Source organism: Lissotriton vulgaris, chromosome 9, assembly GCF_964263255.1.
Source record: "Lissotriton vulgaris chromosome 9, aLisVul1.2, whole genome shotgun sequence".
Classification (NCBI taxonomy): domain Eukaryota; kingdom Metazoa; phylum Chordata; class Amphibia; order Caudata; family Salamandridae; genus Lissotriton; species Lissotriton vulgaris.
Genome location: NC_141697.1, coordinates 141,362,203 through 141,382,813, shown reverse-complemented (window position 1 = coordinate 141,382,813; position 20,611 = coordinate 141,362,203). Strand labels below are relative to the sequence as shown.

Sequence of the window (20,611 nt, the reverse complement as noted above, 5' to 3'; positions counted from 1 at the left end):
CCCTGATGGTAAGACTATAACTGATTCATAAATGTTGGAAAAAATGGACATTCAAACCAACTTGAGCAAAAATACTGGATTAAAAAACAAATCTCGATACTGTCCAGTCCTGTCGCCAGGAAATAAAATTGATTTGTTCTCGGATGCCATGATGGAAGAAATAGACAATCTCATCAAAGTCAAAGACAACAAGAGACAAAACTTAACAACCAAAGAAAGAGAGGCAATTCAAAATCTAATGAACAATGCAACCATAACGATAAAACCCGCCGACAAAGGGGGAAATATCGCTATCCTGGACACTAAGGATTACATCCAAGAAGCGGAACGTCAACTAAAGGTCCCACAACATTACAGCAAGTTGAAAACGAACCCCATAGGTAAAATGATGTCCGACTTAAAGGAACAACTACTATCCTGGCAGGTGAAAGGACTGATAAACGAAGACGAGAGAAAATATATGACCACGGAACATCCAATCACTCCGTGTGTCTATTTTTTACCGAAAATCCACAAGACACTTATCCAACCACCAGGGAGACCCATTGTGTCCTCTTGTAACTCGTTATATGAAAAGGTCTCAAGGTATGTTGATACTTTTCTGGCTCCGATTGCCCAAAGCATGCCATCGTACTTAAAGGACACCGGAGACTTTCTGAGAATCCTAATGGACATACCATGGAATCCAAGTTATCTCTTAGTGACAATTGACGCTGTGTCACTCTACACTTCAATAAGGCACGAAGTGGGTTTGCATGCATGCAAATATTTTTTACATCAGCGCAGCATCAAGGAACTGCAACACACAGCAATGCTTCTCAAGATGATAGAACTATGCTTGACGAACAATGTATTTCTATTCAACAGCGATCTGTACAAGCAAGAGTGTGGTACGGCCATGGGGATATCTTTTTCTCCCAATTATGCAAATATCACCATGGGCTATTGGGAAAAAATGATAGTATGGAACAACAACGAACAGGAAGAACTTGATCGGATTATACTTTGGGTCAGATATATTGATGACCTTTTCCTGATCTGGAATGGGACCAATGATCAGTTCCAGAAATTTTTCATCAAACTCAACCAGAATGAGATTGGACTCCAATTCACTTGTTCAACTAACAAGAAGGAGATAGACTTCTTAGACACTAAAGTCTACATCTCGGAAGGAAAACTTGAAACAACGTTGTTCCGTAAGAAAACTGCCACTAATAGTGCTCTCCATGGCACTAGCTTTCACCCGAAATCACTGCTTAAAAGCATTCCGTACGGAGAATATGTTCGACTAAAGAGAAATTGCTCAAAATCAGAAGATGCGGAGAGAATGATACTTGAAAGTAAAACCAGATTCCAATCCAGGGGATACAAAGATTATGTATTGAAGGATTGTAAAAAGAAAGTTGACAAAATCAGTAGAGCTGAAACCTTGATCGAAAAAAGAAACCCCTACAAGACAAGGATCCTCCAAGATTCATAACCACTTACAACAAAGAGAGTGGGTTGACTGCAAAGAAAATGAAAAAAGTATTGGCATTTAATAACCAGCGATCCAGATATTGGACCACTAGCGGGTAAACACCCTTCCATTACATACAAAAAGAACACATCCTTACAAGACTTACTAGTCAAAAGCCATTTTCAGATTGATCAAAAACCTAAATGGTGGACAGAACAAAGTGTGGGCTTTAAACCATGCACCACATGCAAAGCTTGTAAAATAGGCAAAAAAATGAAGAATGTAATGGAACCAAATGGAAAATATATGCCAATCAGACAATACATCACATGCACATCCAAAAACGTAGTGTATGTGATTGAATGCAAATGTGGTATGAAATACATAGGATCCACAACGTGTATGCTGAAGAAAAGAATTCTGGAGCATATCCGGGCTGTAAAAAACTCCAACTTGCTATATGCCACAGCCAAACATCTAAAGACTTGTCGAAATGGGGATTGGCGTGCCATGAATTTCTACGGATTAAAAATGCTGACCAAACTAGACAGAGGGGGAGACACAGTGCGTCTCCTACGACAGATGGAATCACGCCTGATAATTCAATTCCGAACAAAACACCCCGGAGGCATGAACTTTGGAGAAGATCTCCACATACATCTGGAGTGATATTGAACTCAGCATAAACTGTAATTGACTGTAATAGGGTACTATACCCAACACTGCAGTATTAAGAGTATGATTGAACAATATGCCCTAAGTGAATATAACTAAGGACGCCTCAGTACTACACTGTCATATTCAGAGCACACCAGTCCTTTGTTTTAATTATATTGTTTCAAATGTATTGCTTTATAAACTACATATCCCATAATGCCACCTAATGGCTAAGATGGGGCAGTATATAAACAAAAAGCAAAAAGGGACTTGCTGACCGTGAGAAAAGCTATGAGGCTGAAACGCGTCGGTGGAGTGTTTGTGTGATTAAAGCTTCGTAAAAAGTATCCAGTTGTGCCGCCCTCTTTGTTCTAAAATTAATACTGGGCTATGATCCAGCCCTCGGGCCGAGCACACACTGTCGAGCGCACTCAAGCTTGAAGGATCGTTTTGGATATATATATATATATATATATATATATATATATATTTACGTTTACACACATTATAATATATATCCCAAAATTGAGAAGTATGCATTTGAAATTAGAATTGGTGTTATCTCTGCGGAAACAGTTCTTATGCCCCCAACCTTTTAAAATACGGCACCGTATCACGTGCACAAGCCACTGAACTTCTTACAGATATGCCAAACCTTGAGACGGCAATAACTATTGGGAGATACATGACTGCTGTAGAAAAGGTTTTTTTGGGAAAACGAAATGGAAAGCTAAAAGTTATGATGGTATTGGGTTTTAGATAGTTTTATCTGATATACATTTTTAGAAAGATACATTTTTAATATGAATTATTACTTCTAACGTATTTATGTTTATACACAGGCATGCCTATGATTATACATGGAGTACTGTGCCATTCTGTAATGAAGCGTAGAGAAATCAGCCTATTGTAATGGTAACTTGATTAATTTGTGATGATTTTAGAATATCCATAAACATGTTATGTTTTTATGTTGTTTAAAGATCTGCGGTCTAAATAAACGTTTCTTTGACTGACTGGCTGACATTAAAATGTATGTATTTACAGAATTAATATGCTGATGTTTGGAGAAAAACTATTACATTTCCCAAATAAATTTAAAGATGATATTTGATTGATACAAATCAAATGGTGTTGAGGAGACCATTATTATTAACTTTGTGCTAGGGGTATTGCAGTTATAGCTGTTATGTATCGCTCATTTTGACAATCCACATTGACTAAGCATTTTATACAAAACTGCTGACAACCATGCCTGATGCACGTTGGTGATCTTGTAATCTTGCAAATGGTGGCCACTAATGTAATCTTATCTGATGTGGTTCTTGCTACATCTCTAATAGTAGGTTAGGAGGATTTTCATTGAACATAAGTAGCTCTCATTGCAGAAAAGGTTGGAGACTCCTGCTGTAGGATGTCACTTTTGTAACTCACAACAGAAAGTAAATATTTGTAAATGACTGTACACATTCAGCAATTAGGATAGCAAAAATAAAGCAATTGTTTTTGTAATTCTGAAGTGTGATGGAAACCAAGATTTTAATAGGATGAAAACAAATCAAGACATTTTACTTGGTGACTCACAAATAATATATATTCACAGAAACCTGATTTTGGTGCATTACCATTTGTGTAGGATATAGTTTTATCAGTAAAACGGTATGTCTATGCAAATTTAGTGGTCATTTGAATGAACAAGCATTTACAATGCAATGGTTTTGCCTTTGTTAAAGTTAGAGCTATTGGCATTGCTCTTGACATTATTTTTATTTATGTGTTTTTTAAAAACATAAATAAATGGCATTGTCATTTACAATGCAACTAGCTTTATCTCTCGCAAATGACACACACAAACACCCACAGAGAGCCCCCCCCCCACACACACACACAGACCCCCCCACACACACACCCACACAGAGCTCCCCCCCACACACACCCACACAGAGCCCTCCACACACACCCACACAGAGCCCCCCCACACACTGCGACCCCCCCACACACACTGCAAGCCCTACACACTGCGACCCCCATTTCAATAGATGTGTGATGCTTACCTGGTACTAAATTGGTCCCTGCATGGCTGAAAGGTTGAAATGGTGTAGGAGGCAAGGGGACAAATGTGAGCATGGAGAGAAAGGAGTATAAGTTTGAGATTAGTGACTAGGTGAAAATAAAATCAGGAAGGACACAGGGTGGTCTTTCCAAATTAGATGGTCTATTTCAGGTAGAAAATGTCAGTAGGTTATTTGTGTTCTTGAGGGGGGATAGGTCCAACCGGCACCATAATCGGACGTTTATTGTTTATACCCATTCACAACAGGCAACTAGGCAGTATGGCCGTCTCAGAGCCCAATCAGCAGTGAAGCAACAAGGTCCCTAAACCTCCGTAAAAGCATGTCTAACACTGAGGGGCCCTCCTCAACACACACAGGGCTTGATAGAACTTAATTAGTTCCATACTGACAATTATTGCCAGACCAAAAATGTGTTTAAAACAGTAACATACACACTTGATATCTAGGAGAGCTGACCGTGTAGCACTGCAGACCCCAATTTTACCCCCATTTTTGCCTGCACACCCTAAAAACAACCACATACAACATGTATACACAGAGAAGTCATCTGGAGTATACAGAGCAGAGGGAGCAGGCACTAGGAACAGACAAGACACAGGCAGGGGCACAGAGAAGTCATCTGGAGTATACAGAGCAGAGGGAGCAGGCACTAGGAACAGACAAAACACAGGCATGGGCAAAGAGAGTTATCTGGAGTATACTGAGTACAAGGAGCAGGCACTAGGAACAGACAAGACACAGGCATGGGCAAAGAGAGTTATCTGGAGTATACAGAGTACAAGGAGCAGGCACTGGGAACAGACAAGACACGGGCATGGGCAAAGAGAGTTCTCTGGAGTATACAGAGTACAAGGAGCAGGCACTAGGAACAGACAAGACACAAGCATGGGCACAGAAAGACATGTGGAGTAAACAGAGTACAAAGAGCAGGCACTAGTAACAGACAAGACACAGACACAGGCATGGGCAAAGAGAGTTATCTGGAGTAAACAGAGTACAAGGAGCAGGCACTAGGAACAGACAAGAGACAGGCATGGGCACAGAGAGACATCTGGAGTATACAGAGTACCAGGAGCAGGCACAAGTAACAGACAAGACACAGGCATGGGCAAAGAGAGACATCTGGAGTATACAGAGTACAAGGAACAGACCCTGATAACCGAGGACGTGACCTAGGAGCAGGCAAGAGACAGGCAGGGGCACAGAGAGACATCTGGAGTATTCATAGTGCAGAGAATAGACACTGAAAGACAACCGAGGACGTGACCTAGGAACAGGCAAGAGACAGGCAGGAGCACAGAGTGACATCTGGAGTATATAGAGTACAATGAGCAGGCAATAGGAACAGACAAGAGACAGGCATGGGCACAGAGAGTCATCTGGAGTATACAGAGTGCAAGGAGCAGGCACTAGGAACAGACAAGACACAGGCATGGGCACAGAGAGACATCTGGAGTAAACAGAGTACAAAGAGCAGGCACTAGTAACAGACAAGACACAGACACAGGCATGGGCAAAGAGAGTTATCTGGAGTAAACAGAGTACAAGGAGCAGGCACTAGGAACAGAAGAGACAGGCATGGGCAAAGAGAGTTATCTGGAGTATACAGAGTACAAGGAGCAGGCACTGGGAACAGACAAGACACGGGCATGGGCAAAGAGAGTTCTCTGGAGTATACAGAGTACAAGGAGCAGGCACTAGGAACAGACAAGACACAGGCATGGGCACAGAGAGACATCTGGAGTAAACAGAGTACAAAGAGCAGGCACTAGTAACAGACAAGACACAGACACAGGCATGGGCAAAGAGAGTTATCTGGAGTAAACAGAGTACAAGGAGCAGGCACTAGGAACAGACAAGAGACAGGCATGGGCACAGAGAGACATCTGGAGTATACAGAGTACCAGGAGCAGGCACAAGTAACAGACAAGACACAGGCATGGGCAAAGAGAGTTCTCTGGAGTATACAGAGTGCAAGGAGCAGGCACTAGGAACAGACAAGACACAGGCATGGGCACAGAGAGACATCTGGAGTAAACAGAGTACAAAGAGCAGGCACTGGGAACAGACAAGACACGGGCATGGGCAAAGAGAGTTCTCTGGAGTATACAGAGTGCAAGGAGCAGGCACTAGGAACAGACAAGACACAGGCATGGGCACAGAGAGACATCTGGAGTAAACAGAGTACAAAGAGCAGGCACTAGTAACAGACAAGACACAGACACAGGCATGGGCAAAGAGAGTTATCTGGAGTAAACAGAGTACAAGGAGCAGGCACTAGGAACAGACAAGAGACAGGCATGGGCACAGAGAGACATCTGGAGTATACAGAGTACCAGGAGCAGGCACAAGTAACAGACAAGACACAGGCATGGGCAAAGAGAGACATCTGGAGTATACAGAGTACAAGGAACAGACCCTGATAACCGAGGACGTGACCTAGGAGCAGGCAAGAGACAGGCAGGGGCACAGAGAGACATCTGGAGTATTCATAGTGCAGAGAATAGACACTGAAAGACAACCGAGGACGTGACCTAGGAACAGGCAAGAGACAGGCAGGAGCACAGAGTGACATCTGGAGTATATAGAGTACAATGAGCAGGCAATAGGAACAGACAAGAGACAGGCATGGGCACAGAGAGTCATCTGGAGTATACAGAGTGCAAGGAGCAGGCACTAGGAACAGACAAGAGACAGGCATGGGCACAGAGAGACATCTGGAGTACATAGAGTACAACGAGCAGGCACTAGGACCAGACAAGAGACAGGCATGGGCACAGAGAGTCATCTGGAGTATACAGAGTGCAAGGAGCAGGCACTAGGAACAGACAAGACACAGGCATGGGCCCAGAGAGACATCTGGAGTAAACAGAGTACAGGAACAGGCCCTGACAATCGAGGACGTGACCTAGGAACAGGCAAGAGACAGGCAGGGGCACAGAGAGACATCTGGAGTATACAGAGCAGAGGGAGCAGGCACTGAAAGACAATCTGGATTATAAAATGTAAACAGCCAGGAGACAGAGAGGGAGACACTCGAGCACAAAGAGACACCTGCAATACACAGAGAAAGCTCAAAACCTACTCTTGAAACGGTCAGGACAGGCAGGGACGCACTTGGCCCCATGGAGGCGTCTGCAATAGGACCATGGGAGAATACGGACCATGCACAGAAACTGACCGACAGGAAAACCCCTGGAAACAAAGTATCCGAAGTTCAGAGAGAACAGGGAACAGGCACTGAAAGACAACCAGGTGCATAAACTGGAGACAGGCAGCAAACAGACAGGGCCACGGCTCGACACAGAAGCACATCTGAAATACACAAACTGCAAGAAATAGACAGTGAAAATCAATAAGGACACACACTGGAAACTTACAGTGACACACCTGTGCACAGAGGAACATCTGAAGTATTGATTAAACAAAAAACAGACACTGAAGAAACAGGAACATTAACTGGAAGTAGACAGAAGACAAACAGGCAACCAGAGACATCTGAAAATATTGAGAAAAAGAAACGGATGCTGAAAACAACTAGGGGAACTCTCTGGAAACAGACAGTCGACACCTAGGGACTCTCCTGGGCACCGAGGGGCGTCTAAAGTATTAAGAAAACAAGGAGGAGAACGGAATTTGCACATTATGATTACATGTCCTGCGATCACTGTGTGCACATGTGAAAGTTACTGTATATTATGTTTACATGTGGTCTGGGTGCCTCTGCATGTAGGTTACATGTGGTCTGGGTGTCTATGCATGTAGGTTTCTGTCTCACGTACACACATTTAAGGGATCTGTATATTATATTGTGTGCACTTGTTAAGCTTTCTGTGTGTGTACATATCGTGGAGGTTTTTGTATACTAGATTTGCATACGATCTGCAAAATGTTTCTGCATGTGTTGAGTTCTGTATATTGTGTTTACTTGTGGTCTGGAGACATCTCTGTGCATTGTGCCTAAACCTGGAGAAATCTATATATTGAGAATGAATGCAGGGAGACATGTATGTGGGAATGTGAGTGTTTCTGTATATAATATATTGTATGTACATGTGGTATGATGGGTGTGTACATCGTGTGTGCAACTGAAGATCACAGCAGATACATGTGGTTTTTTTGTACTCTATAAGCATATGTGGAGGGATAGGTATATACGTAGAGTGAGATGTAGACTTTGTTTAAATGTAGGGAAGCTGCATATTATTATGTATGTTTACATATGGGGGCTTAAGTGTGCTTCATTTTAAAGTTGACGATCACAGTTTTGAACGCATGTAGTTGGCTCTGAGAATTGTTTACACGGGCTGGCTGAATATCAGTTACAAACAGAGCGGGCCACGCTATCACACGTTGGGGGTTCTCGTGTTCTCGTTACACCGTGGGATTAGTGCATTTTGCTTGCACGAGCCCGCGGGATATTCTCTGTCTTGTGGACGCGTGGAAGGACAGAGAGAGGTCCTGCAACTCAGCACGGTACTTGCAAACGGTAACAGTGCGGTTACATTGTAGCTACTGGCAGTCATTCCTCGTGGATCGGATGTCAGTCAGGGCTGTGATTCAAGGGCCTCGGGGACAAAGCCGAGGACTTCGAATATTGGCAGAACAATGGGGCGGGGTAAATGCAAAAACGTACGCGTCGTTATGGAAGTTTTCCAATAGACTACTGAATTTAACTTAAAATATAACAGTTGAAAGCGAACACGAGTCTTAATTGGAATGTAAAGGAGGGTGGGGCTGGGAGGGGCGCAATACGAAACTAACCAAGGCGCACGTGGCGCTAGAGTGAACAGGATCCAAGACGTAGGGCCGGCCAGGGCGTCCAGGGCAGGCAGCTAGGCGTTCAGCGGAGGTGCACTCCTCTGGTGGATCCCACCCAGAAAGACCCGAGGTGCAGTACAATTTTGAGTGGGACAGCGGACATCAGAAATATGGATTGCTACATACATTTGAGATCGCTTGGGCACAACCCCGCGGGCGACGCCATGCTGCTTGCCGTCTTCCTCTCCTTCTTCCCCCGGGCTGCGGGGGGCGGGCACTTCCGGCCGGCCGCGCTAGGATTGGCCGGCCGGCCAGTCACGGGGCAGGAGAGACGCAGAAGTGCCGGCAATGCCGGACCAGACACGGGGGCGTTCCCGGCGTCGCGTGACGTCGGCAAAAGCCAAAGAATCTCGGGAACGCCCCCGTGTCTGGTCCGGCATTGACGGACAGGCCCCTCGTCCAATGGCAAGGCTCCGTTTACGGAGCCAGCCAATCAATGACGAGGGCCGACCCAAAGCCACACTACAGTTCTCATTAGGTTTTTGCTGCGCAAAAAAGATGCGCAGAGCGCATCTTTTTGGCGAGGCAAAACCTAAAAATGTACAGTCTGTAAATGAAGGTGTTCTACCAGACAATGCTTTTGTTACATAAAAAATTGCCCGCCTCATGTCTATAAAATCTAGGTCGGAGGCAAATGTTTATTGTTCTAAAAATTGGTTTGTGGTTCTAAAACACTTGGGAAGCACTGTGCTGAACTATTCCGCAATGCACGATTCTCAGTGAAATCCACCATGACAGAACCATTCTTCCCATGGAGGAGGCTATTGGCTCATCCACTGGAGTGTCAGGGAAATGAGCTGTGCCCTCCTCTTCAACCACTCCAAACTAGTTATTAGACCAACTTTCCTCCCACTGGATGAAATGAAAAGAAGATTTATAAAGCGCGGTGGTTACCCTGAGGCGTCCCAGCGCTACAGACAAATGCAAGCTGATGGAAGAGAAGATTAGTCAGGGTGAGAGAACAGTAAATTTTTTAACTGTTTGCGGAAACAGAGGAGATAAGATTCTGAGCGTAGATTGAGGGGGAGGGAATTCCAGAGTTTGGAAGCATTATAAGAAAAAGAACGGCCTCCACTTCTGGATTTTTTGATCCTGGGGACTGTGACCAGTGAAGAAAAAGATGATCTGAGATGTCTTACAGGGTTGTGAGGGGTAATCAAAGGATGATTTATGAGAGGACCAGTTTTCCAGTAGGCTTGGTGGGAGATGCAGAGGGTCTTGAACTCGATTCTACGCCTTACTGGTAACCAGTGTAGGGTCCTCAGACCGGCCTTTATTGAAAGACGCCGGGGGATTTGAAGGAGAGTCCGGGCCGCAGCATTCTGCACCACCTGGAGAATGTTAAGAGTAAGTTGGGGGGCACCTAGGTACAGGGCATTTCCAAAATCCAGTCTGGATAGAATTAGACGCTGAACCATTATTTTCCTTGCTTCGAAAAGTAGTAAGGGAAGGATCTTCCGAATTAGCCTAAGAAGGCCAAAGCAGGTTTCAGAGAGTGTGGTGGCTTGGGCATTAAAGCTGAGGGTTTTATCAAGCCATATACCCAGACTCCATTTTTTCCCCAGGTAGGGGAGGCACACCCAAAGAGGGGGGCCAGAGTGAGTTAAGAATTGATGGAGAGGGATTGCCTAAAAACATTAGCTCGGTTTTGTCACCGTTCAATATCAAGTATGATTGGGTCATCCAGTTTAAAACTTCTTCCAAGCAGGGCCTAAGGTTGTCTGGGTTTGTGTCAAGTTGGTTGAGGGAGACCACCAGCTGTGTGTCGTCCGCGTATGTTATGATTTTAATACCAAATGGACGAACTACCTCAGCTAGTGGCCCCATGTAGACATTAAACAATGTGGGGCTCAAGGATGAGCCCTGAGGGACGCCGCAAGGAAGAGATTTACTTGGAGAGATGGAAGGACCCTCGAACACCTGAAAGGAACGGTCAGTGAGGAACGATTCAAGCCAAGAGATAGCCGTGCCCAAAATCCCAATGTCAGAAAGCCGTGAAAGAAGTGTGCTATGGTTGACTGTGTCGAAAGCGGCACTGAGGTCCAAGAGGATTATGGCTGCTGATCCTCCCTGGTCCAAGATCTTTCTTGCCTCCTCCATCACTGCCAATAGTGCACTTTCTGTTCCATGCCTGGGACGAAAGCCAGTTTGGGAAACATCAAGTAGATGGTTGGATTCGATGAAATCTACCAAAGTGGCATTGGCGAATTTTTCCAGTACTTTGCTCATCCAAGGGAGCAAAGAGATGGGACTGTAATTTTTTAACTCGGACTGATCGAGATTTGTTATGTTATGTTATATGGTCTCTTTTATCGCGCATGGCTACTCCAAGGAGTGTCCCGGCGCTTTGGCAAAGAGAACTTGAAAGGAGTACACAACACAGCAACTCACCGAGGGCCGAAAGAATATTATTGGGAGAAAAGCCAGGTCTTCAATTCCTTTCTGAAAGAGAACAGACTGTTGGCTTTTCTCAGGGAAACGGGAAGCTCATTCCAGCATCAAGGTGCCAAGTATCGAAAGGAGCGACCTCCAATACGAGCACGTCTAATGGGGGTGGGGGGGGGGGGTGGGGGGGGGACGTCGGCTTTGGCCAACAGGGCCGACCGTAAAGTCCTCTTAGGGGCGTAAAAAGCCATACGCTTCCCAATGTATTTTGGGCCAATCGAATGAAGGGCCTTAAAGGCAAGGATCAAACCTTGAAAGTAATTCTCTTAGAGACAGGAAGCCAGTGCAGTCTCTTGAGCAACTCCGAGGCTTTTGCCCTACGCTGAAGACCAAAAATGGCTCTTGCAGCAGAATTCTGCACGATCTGCAGACGTGCCAGAAGATATTTGGGAAGGCCGAGGTAAAGGGCAAGGGCATTCGCGTAGTCCAGACGCGAGCCTATCAAAGCCTGAACAATGATTTTTTTATGGTGCAGAGACAACAACGGAAGAAACGTCCGCAGCATTTTCAAAATGCCGAAGCATTTCCCTGACAGCCCAATGATCTGGGGTCGGAAAGAAAGGTCGACATCGCACAGAACACCAAGATTTTTGGCTTTTCAAGAGGCAACGTCAGAAGGAAACATATCCTGAGGCCACCATGTCTTCCAACTGGGATCAGGCGGACATCTGAAAAAAAGCAACTCCGATTTATCGGAGCTGCATTTCAGACTGTACCGCTGAAACCAGTCAAAGACAGCGCCCAGGCATTCTTTGATCCGACTACCGTTGAAGGCCTCACCCTTATTGCACGTAAAGAGGAGCTGGGTGTCATCAGCATAGGATATGATCCGGGCACCAAAGGATTCCGCCACCGCCGCCAAAGGGGCCATATAGATATTAAAGAGGGTTTTTTTTAAGAGGGCCCTAACCATCGCACGTTTCCAGGGTGATGGAACCACCCCTGAGCCTAAAGAGGAATTCAGTAGGTTGAGCACTGTGGGAAGAATAATGTTGTGGACCATATACAGTGAGCATGGGGTAGCTGGGTCATTAGGAGAGCCTGATTTGCCCTGGGGTATTATGGCGTTTAATAGAGTGGGGTTGAGTAGCGGAAAAGCTTGTAAGGTGACCGTACGGTAGGTGTCAGAGGTCAAGGTAGTTGGGGATCGAACGGTGGGAGGGGAGGGCGGGAAGGCAGAATAAATTATTTGAATTTTTTCTGAAAAAAACTCTGCTAAATCATTACAGCGGACTTGTGCATTGCCCGGGTCTAAAGGCTGCTCTGGGCACTTTAGCAGGGTTTTTGCAATCCTGTAAATTTCTTTAGGTTTAGATGCCGCTGTATTGATTTTTTCTGCGAAAAAAACGTATTGGGCCGTTTTCATTTCCTTTTTATACGCTCTAAGCAGGAGTCTATAATTGCTTTTGCTAACAAGGGAGAAGTCTAATCTCCATTTCCTTTCAAGACGTTTGACTTGGTTTTTAGTTCCCGTAGTGCAGGGGAGTACCAGGGGGCCGTCTTGGCACTCTGCTTAGGATACACAGCACTTAGGGGAAATAACAAGTCTAAGGAGTTGGAGATCCAGTGGTTGAAATCCTCATTAGCTGAGGTAGGGTCTAAATTGTCAAGAGGTCTGGTATTTACCAGGGTCGACCTCCAGTCATCCAACGGCAGTTTGGTCCAGTTCCTACGCTTGGAGGAATGGACTTGTGCAGAAGGAGGAGATTTAGAGACCGTCCAAGTGAAGGGGGATCAGATAATGATCCGACCATGGAACTGGGGCGGGGGTATGGACAACTAGTTCCGGGCAATTACTAAAGATAGGGTCGAGGAGGTGACCTTTTAGGTGGGTTGGATTAATTACTAACTGAGTTAACTGTAGGGCAGCAAGGCTGGCCAGCAAATGACCAGCAGTAGAGTTAGTGGGATCGTCAAAATGGATATTGAGATCACCCAACAGGGTGAAATTAGCTGGTGTAGTTGCTAAACAGGCTAGCATTGACGGAAGATTGGAGGTAAAGTCACCCAGGGGTCCCGGAGGGCGGTATACAAGAACTCCCGAAAATGTATTGATAGGGGAGAATTCTATAGCAAAAAAGACGCTTTCATAGTCCGGGATAGGATGGCAGTTGCTACGACACTGAAAAGTGTCCCGAAAAATAATGGCTAAACCCCCTCCCTTCCCAGTTTTACGGTCAGTTGCCGGTTATCTGGTACCCGTGGGGAATGGCCTGAACCAGATCCGGTTTGGAGTCATTGGTAAGCCATGTTTCCGTCAAAAAAATAATGTCCGGATGGAGCCAGGATGGCTGCAATGTTCCCTGGAATCAAAAAGGCTTTCTTTCCAAGGTTCCACTTTACACGTAACTATGAATGGAAATATTTCACCCTGGTCCCTTCTAAGTTAATGGAGTTTCTCAATCCTCTCCAACTGTCTATCCTGAGAGGAGATGAGTACATATCTCACACCCAGGTCTTTCTGTCAAACGACCATGGGAATGTCTCTGTTGTGGGAGAAGTTTTCACACCCATCACGAGGAAAGCATGGAAGGACAGCTACAGATATGCTAATGCTAAAAAGCCTACTACAGCTTTTGGCAAAAAAAGCATAGCTTGTTAACAGCTAATTCTCCTGTAGACTGGTCAAAAAATGTACTTCATCACTGAACTATATTTTTAGCGGTGGAATGGATCTTGTTGCTCATTCTAAACTAAAAAGTTACAAAATAGCATTTCAACTGTACTTTAGTTATTCCTCATAGGAACAGCTACATCCCTACATAGTGAAAATAGCTTTGGGGGCTAGTAACTGTAGAAACATGTCAACCTTAAATTCAGGCTTCACTTTCAAATGCTAGGCCTACATCTTGTGGGCAACAAGGCTTACAAATGGGTGGTGAATATAATATTTAAAAGTAGGGTTTCATTGCTGTCAAAAAGGGTTACTTTTACAGGTATGATTGTAGGAATAAAAGCTGCAGCAGTCAGGATACACATGTAGGCCGAAAGCCTGTTCAGTCTGGTGGATGGGATAATACACGCAACAGTAAACAAGTGTTTTAATTTCCAAGCTACTGGTGTATTTCCTGCACCATGTAGTAAGAGACGAATGGAAAGTTACATTTTCCAAATTGGGGGTTAGCCAATTTACCATGTTTAGGGGTCAGAGCACATTAACTGGGGACTGGACAGCAGTGCTCTAATGTGCAGAATTTAAAAACCAGAAGCCTCAGTCAAATAAATTGGAATAACCACGCCCAATAGATATTTTGTCACAATATTCAATATAAGGCCTTGCCATGATACAGTTTTAACTAAGACATATTATAAATGTGCTGAATTTGCTGCAGCTTAATATATATTTTTCTGCTTCTCTGTTATATATTACTTTTGTTGTTTAAACACAGGCCCATTTGTTTATGTTTACCATAGTGAGGAAGGAGCAGTACAGCGTTCTACATAGTTACAGTGTGCATGTACAATGACATAAACAACATGGTGAACTAACATTTGAGGTATTATGTATTGAGCATAGCATCCTGCTAATTAGGAATCAGACTGTTTCTATATACAAGACCCTCACTATAAAAGAGGCATGCCTTCCGGTTGGCATGGATATATATAAGCATCCTGAAGTTGTGCTCCAGATATAAACACAATTGCAGGATACCAAAGTCCTGCACAATTTCATGGCAGCTAGATTAATACCTTTCCTCAATTTTACACACAAAGGCAAAGTCTGGGGCCTGCATCCTAAGCTACTGTTATAAAATCCCTTACTGTTGGAAACAAGAAACTTTATCATATAGTCAGAAACTACATGAAAAAAAACGTGAAATAATATCATGCTTGTGTGAACAGACACTGGTGAAGGGGTTGTCAAAAGGCCAAATGAAGACTTTTACCTACATAACCAGAATGGGGAAAACGTTCCTAATAATCCAGGGTATGATTTGTGATGTCCGATAAAATTCCCAAATTTATAACATTCTGGAATGGGCAGAGAATTTCATGAAACCACACACTGCAGAGCTATTGAAGTCGGTTTCCTAGATTCTTGGTGAAAAGTTTCATAATACACTGGATCACACAGGTCACAAGGTGGGGGAAGGTTCAAAACAGCTGATTAATAAAGACAGATTTTAAGATCCACCACATTTTTTTTAAAGAAAAAAATCTGGTTAGCATTGGTGGAAATATTCATGTTGGTTCCAGAATATATTCCAAACAAAAATGTCTTACATGAATTAAATTGCACACAATTGACATTTGTCCTGGTGATTTACATTATAGATTCCTAATGAACTGAGATGTGTTGATACTAACACTAGATACAATATTTCCAGATCATATTAGTAACATTACTCCTCAAGTGTGGGCTAAAATACATCAGGTGGGTGGGGGTAGGAAACAGATAATCCAATCAGGGAACTCCTACCATAGTGAAGAACTAGCAAGCCAGTGTTTTTGCATGCGAGTAGACGTGGTTCTGAAGAGACACAATAAGCCACTCGGAGAGGTTGTTAAACTTCCCCCTAAAATGTAATTACCCATCATGCCTTTGAGGGAAGAACTGATTCAAATTATCAGTCCCAACAAACATAATCTGCATCCTGTTTATCCTAATTATCGACAAGAAAAGGCTAGAGTTAACAAATGTGTGTTTTCCTACCGTCTATTCTTAAAAGTATGCATTCATGCATCAAAACGCATGTGGCAATTTAACACTTCTATATAGTGATGCTGCAATAAAGGCAATTTGGGTGCTTGAAGGAAGCTCAACCGATCACATTACATAGAGGCAAAGGTACATTCTATTCAGAAAGTTCATTAGAAACCTGAATCATGCACAGAATGTATAAAAGAGAAACATGATGTGTGCGTACTCAAACAATGCCTCAATATTAAATCATGTTTGTCGCTTCGCATTCTATAGCACATGGCTGTGGTTTTGCACTGCAGCAGAAGCTTATAATTATATGAAACATGGGGTAAGTTTAATTTATTCATGTTTCGAAAACTCTGAAGAGGTCCACATAAAACAATTTAAAACTAGTTAATATACAATATTTCATACAATCGTTAAAAAAGTTCATAAAGTTCATTGAGGCATATACATATTAACATCACGAATCCGAATTTCCCAGTAAGATCAGTATAAATTTTAAAAAACTTCTCAAAAAGTTAAAAAATTCGACAACAAAAAAATTCATTAGTGGGATCAGTTAAGAGCTTTAGAACTTCCAAGGATGGTCTACCAACAGTTTCAAAAAGACAAGTCTCAACCATTTACGGGACAAACAAATAAAACATCATTCAAGTTTTGGACACCGTTCTGGCAAAAATTACATACTTCGGATATTCCATACCATTTAGATGTTACTGAATTCAAGGCAGCATATTAAAACGCAAAAATAGCCAGAAGTGTCTAACCCCATGGGGCATATTCCATGTTATGTATGACGTCCTAAAGACCAGAAAACAAACATTGCTCAATTAGACAATTAACTATAACCATTTCCATTAACCTGGTCTAAATCCATAAGGCTTCCACAAACAGAAGTGAAAAAGGTGTGAAGTTAGCCATGAGCCTTGACAGAGAACTCTCCTCTTACAGCTTTACCACATTGCATTGTTATGCCAAAAACTTTATTACATAATTGACATACATAATCTCTAGGTTTTACTAATACAAGACAATACTCAACACCATCCCTCAACATCCAATTAATACTTTGATCATTTTTCATCTCAGACAAAGAGAGCATATCATTGCCTCAATTTGCTGAAGCACCAGCTGAATCCTTTGCTTGGCTGTGCACTCTCCCACAAAACATACCGATATAGTCTCTATTTGTAAGCCTCCGACGATTTGTAGCAGTCTATTAAAACTTACATTAAACAATTGTCTGACAGTAACATGTACAATACTCATTGTACGATCAGGTAAGCGTAGTGCATGACAGACGCATAAAAAGTATCTCTGCCCTGATGTCCAAGGGAACAGAAGCAAAAGCCTTAAAAGTAATATAATTTACAGCAAAACTTTCTGTCAATTGGCATCACTGGTGAACGATGTCTTGTCCGTAGGGTAAATGTAGCCAGCACTATTGTCTGAAGAACAGATTGCAGCTTTCAGCAATACAGTGAATATGCGTTTGCTCAACTAACCTGATTAAGTGGGTCTCATTCATACATAGGTACTGAAGGATGTACATTACTGTCACTAGTTCAACACGACACCACAGAAGAAATCCTCTGGTCATCAAGCATAATACCAGAACTGTTCCTACACATGCCATGTTTTAAACACATGCCCCAGCCAAGGACAACAAACGTTATAGCCTTCATGCATCCACCACAAAGAACCTCGGGCACTTTCAGATGGTTTGACAATGCGTGCATACAAACGTGGCTTGCCCCTGTTGGCCAGGCATTCAGGACTGTTAAATGCCTTAAGATGCCTATGATGGGTTTACGTTACTCATTCAGCTTTGTTTATTTTTCCTTTTGCATTTTGGGACTAGGGGGAGAAGCAAACAAAGTAAACAAATGCACATTTTAGAACCTAGGCTGAATAAGTTACTCAGGTCACTCAAGTAATACGTTTCCTTTTTCCCTCGCCAGAAGGTGTAAACAATACGAGTGCGTTTAACTGGATTGAAACAAAGCAGCTGAAATTTAAATATAAGTCTTACTGTGTGCTTGATGTTAGCGGCACCAGTTTCTTGATTGAAATTAGCCAAGGCTGTAACAAGCAATAGTTTTGAATAGCCATGTTAATGTTATACCAATTTGTAGTGCGCACTAATACCCGCAGGTGTCTAGGCACTCACGGTCTACCATGCTGAATCAAGCATAGCTAATTTCTAAAAAGCCATATCTTGAGCAGTTTTCTGAACTCAAGTAGGAAGGAAGTCTTACTAAGGGAGAGCGGAAGGGAGTTCCATTGCTTTATTGCATTGTGGCTAAAACTCCTTCCCCCCATTTGCCCTTTTAACTCTGTTAGCCATGTTCCTTCCCATGTTCAGAGCGAGATACAGGATAATCTGTATACAATCAGCACAGCCTTTCCAAAACGTTTTTTGTAGTTAGTGTTTTTACACTGTTCTCGTGTCTTAGGTAGAATGTAAAGGTTTGTTTCTCAGGTCTTAGCGCTTTTTTACAATGTACATGTTTATTGACTGGGGAGAATATAGCACAATCTAAAGTTTTGGTTTTTAACCCTAAATCCTCAACAACACTTTCACCTGGATGATAACGTTGATTTCCCGTCCTCATCTAAGCATCACTTTTGCTGTGAAATATCATTGTTCTTAAGATTCACACTTGGTGCCACCCCCCTCCCCAAGATATATCAGCGGTCATGTCAAAAGTAAATGAGCAAAATAGCTATCAAAGACAATGTGCATTAACTGAGGCATCTCCTTTTATTAAGTCACTTTTAAGCATAGATAGCCAAGTGGTTAGCTCAGAACCACGCACCCTCCATGATATGGCGGCAGGATTACACAAAGTACATACAGAATTGATATTCCTATGATCATGTGATGATTTGTAATTCCACGCTCTACATACTAGTTCACAAGCCGCTACTGGGGCCCTGGCCATTAATAACTACAAACTCACCAAGTGTTCTCATGTCATAAGACACATTTTCACCCAATGCCGCGCATAATAAGCGGCATATTTATTGATTCACAGTGTTAAAATCAAAACTACTAATCCCTGATTACAGCGTGATAGGATCTTACACCAGGGCTGCCTTAATGTGCACACGATTTGGCTACTATGTACACAGGGACCTGACGGAGATTGTGGCAGTAATGTCCAGACTGTACATACCTGATAAAGGTTGTCTTGCCCGTACTATACTGCCCCACCAGCAACACCATGGGCTTGTTCTCGAAGTCGGCCTCCTCCAGGGCGGGTGAATGGAACTCATGGAAGCGGTAATGCTCCTCCAGCGGCAGCAGCTTCCCGTTGTACAGCGACTTCAAACCACCCGTCACCGTCTGAAGAACGTCTGGCTTCTCCGCGCTCTCCTTATTCATCCAGCTGAACATGGTTCCTGTTCGCGCGCCCCTCTACCCCTTTCAACCGCAGAAACCGTCACTCGGAGCCTGGCCGCACTTAGCGCGCGCCGCCTGCGAGTTCCACAGCCAGTCACGCGCACACGCCCAGATCTGAGCCCTGCAACCGGCTGTACCAGGAAGCGCTGACGTGAGCAGTCACCACGCCTCCCCAGGCCATACCGTGGTTCCCGTCCGTGCCAGCCCATGGTACGTCACCGCCCGCCAACCACACGCAGCCTCACATATCCGCCACGTCACTTCTCACACCAGCCTGCACCGTTACCGCTCTCACCAGAAGACCTCAGCACTCTTCGCGTTCATTGTGGCCAACACCGCATCCCACTGCTAAACCCACCCTGAAGCCACAGCATCCTCCATGCTTCCTCACTCACAACATGCAAGCACTTCCCACATATGATCTAAAAAAAAAGAGGCCACACCCTTACATTCACACACCTTACATGGCATAACGTGCACACACTGAAGACACACCTTACATGGCATAGCTTGCTACACATGTAAGTAAGCACTTAAGGTGTCCGCATAGATGTAGTAAGCGCTATATAAATGCTTCACTACAATACCACGGGTGAGATTTGCTAATTTTTTTTCACTTGAAAATTCATTGTAAACGGGGCTTACGCTAACACAAACCGTTTTTACACTGTCCTCTATTTTGAACAGGGCTCACGGTTTTATGTTTTTTTTTATATACATTTCTGTCTGTATTTATCCATATTTATTTTTTGCCAACTTTATCTGTATTTGTCCATATTTATTATGGATTATGTAAAAAAAATAAGTCGGAAACTGGTATATTTCCACATTTATTTAACCAATAAATATGCAGTCATGCTTGATTGCCTGCCAGGTTTCAGTGATATAAACACCTGCTGAAGATAAATCGATGCACTTATATGAAAATATGTACATTTCAGTATCAGCCTTGTGCATATCTACTGCTGTTCAAGCGTCTACTAAAATTCCATTTTGTTAACCCCTTTAACTATCAATCCACACAGTTATTGTCCTGGCAGTCATGGCAACATGTATTTAGATTCACGGAAAAGCATCCAATTTCCATTTTTATCCACATT

At 43.4% G+C, this 20,611-nt stretch overlaps 1 protein-coding gene across 1 annotated transcript in view; it reads right to left on the bottom strand.

Moving 5' to 3' along the window:
• The window catches only part of EHD4 (EH domain containing 4), a 197,566-nt gene extending 177,917 nt beyond the window's left edge, over positions 1-19,649 (bottom strand). Inside the window, exon 1 of the mRNA XM_086937222.1 lies at positions 19,285-19,649. Within this exon, the coding sequence (XP_086793348.1) occupies positions 19,285-19,505 (221 nt within the window). The 5' untranslated portion in view covers positions 19,506-19,649. The remainder of the gene's footprint in view (positions 1-19,284) is intronic.
• Between the last annotated feature and the right edge of the window lie 962 nt (positions 19,650-20,611).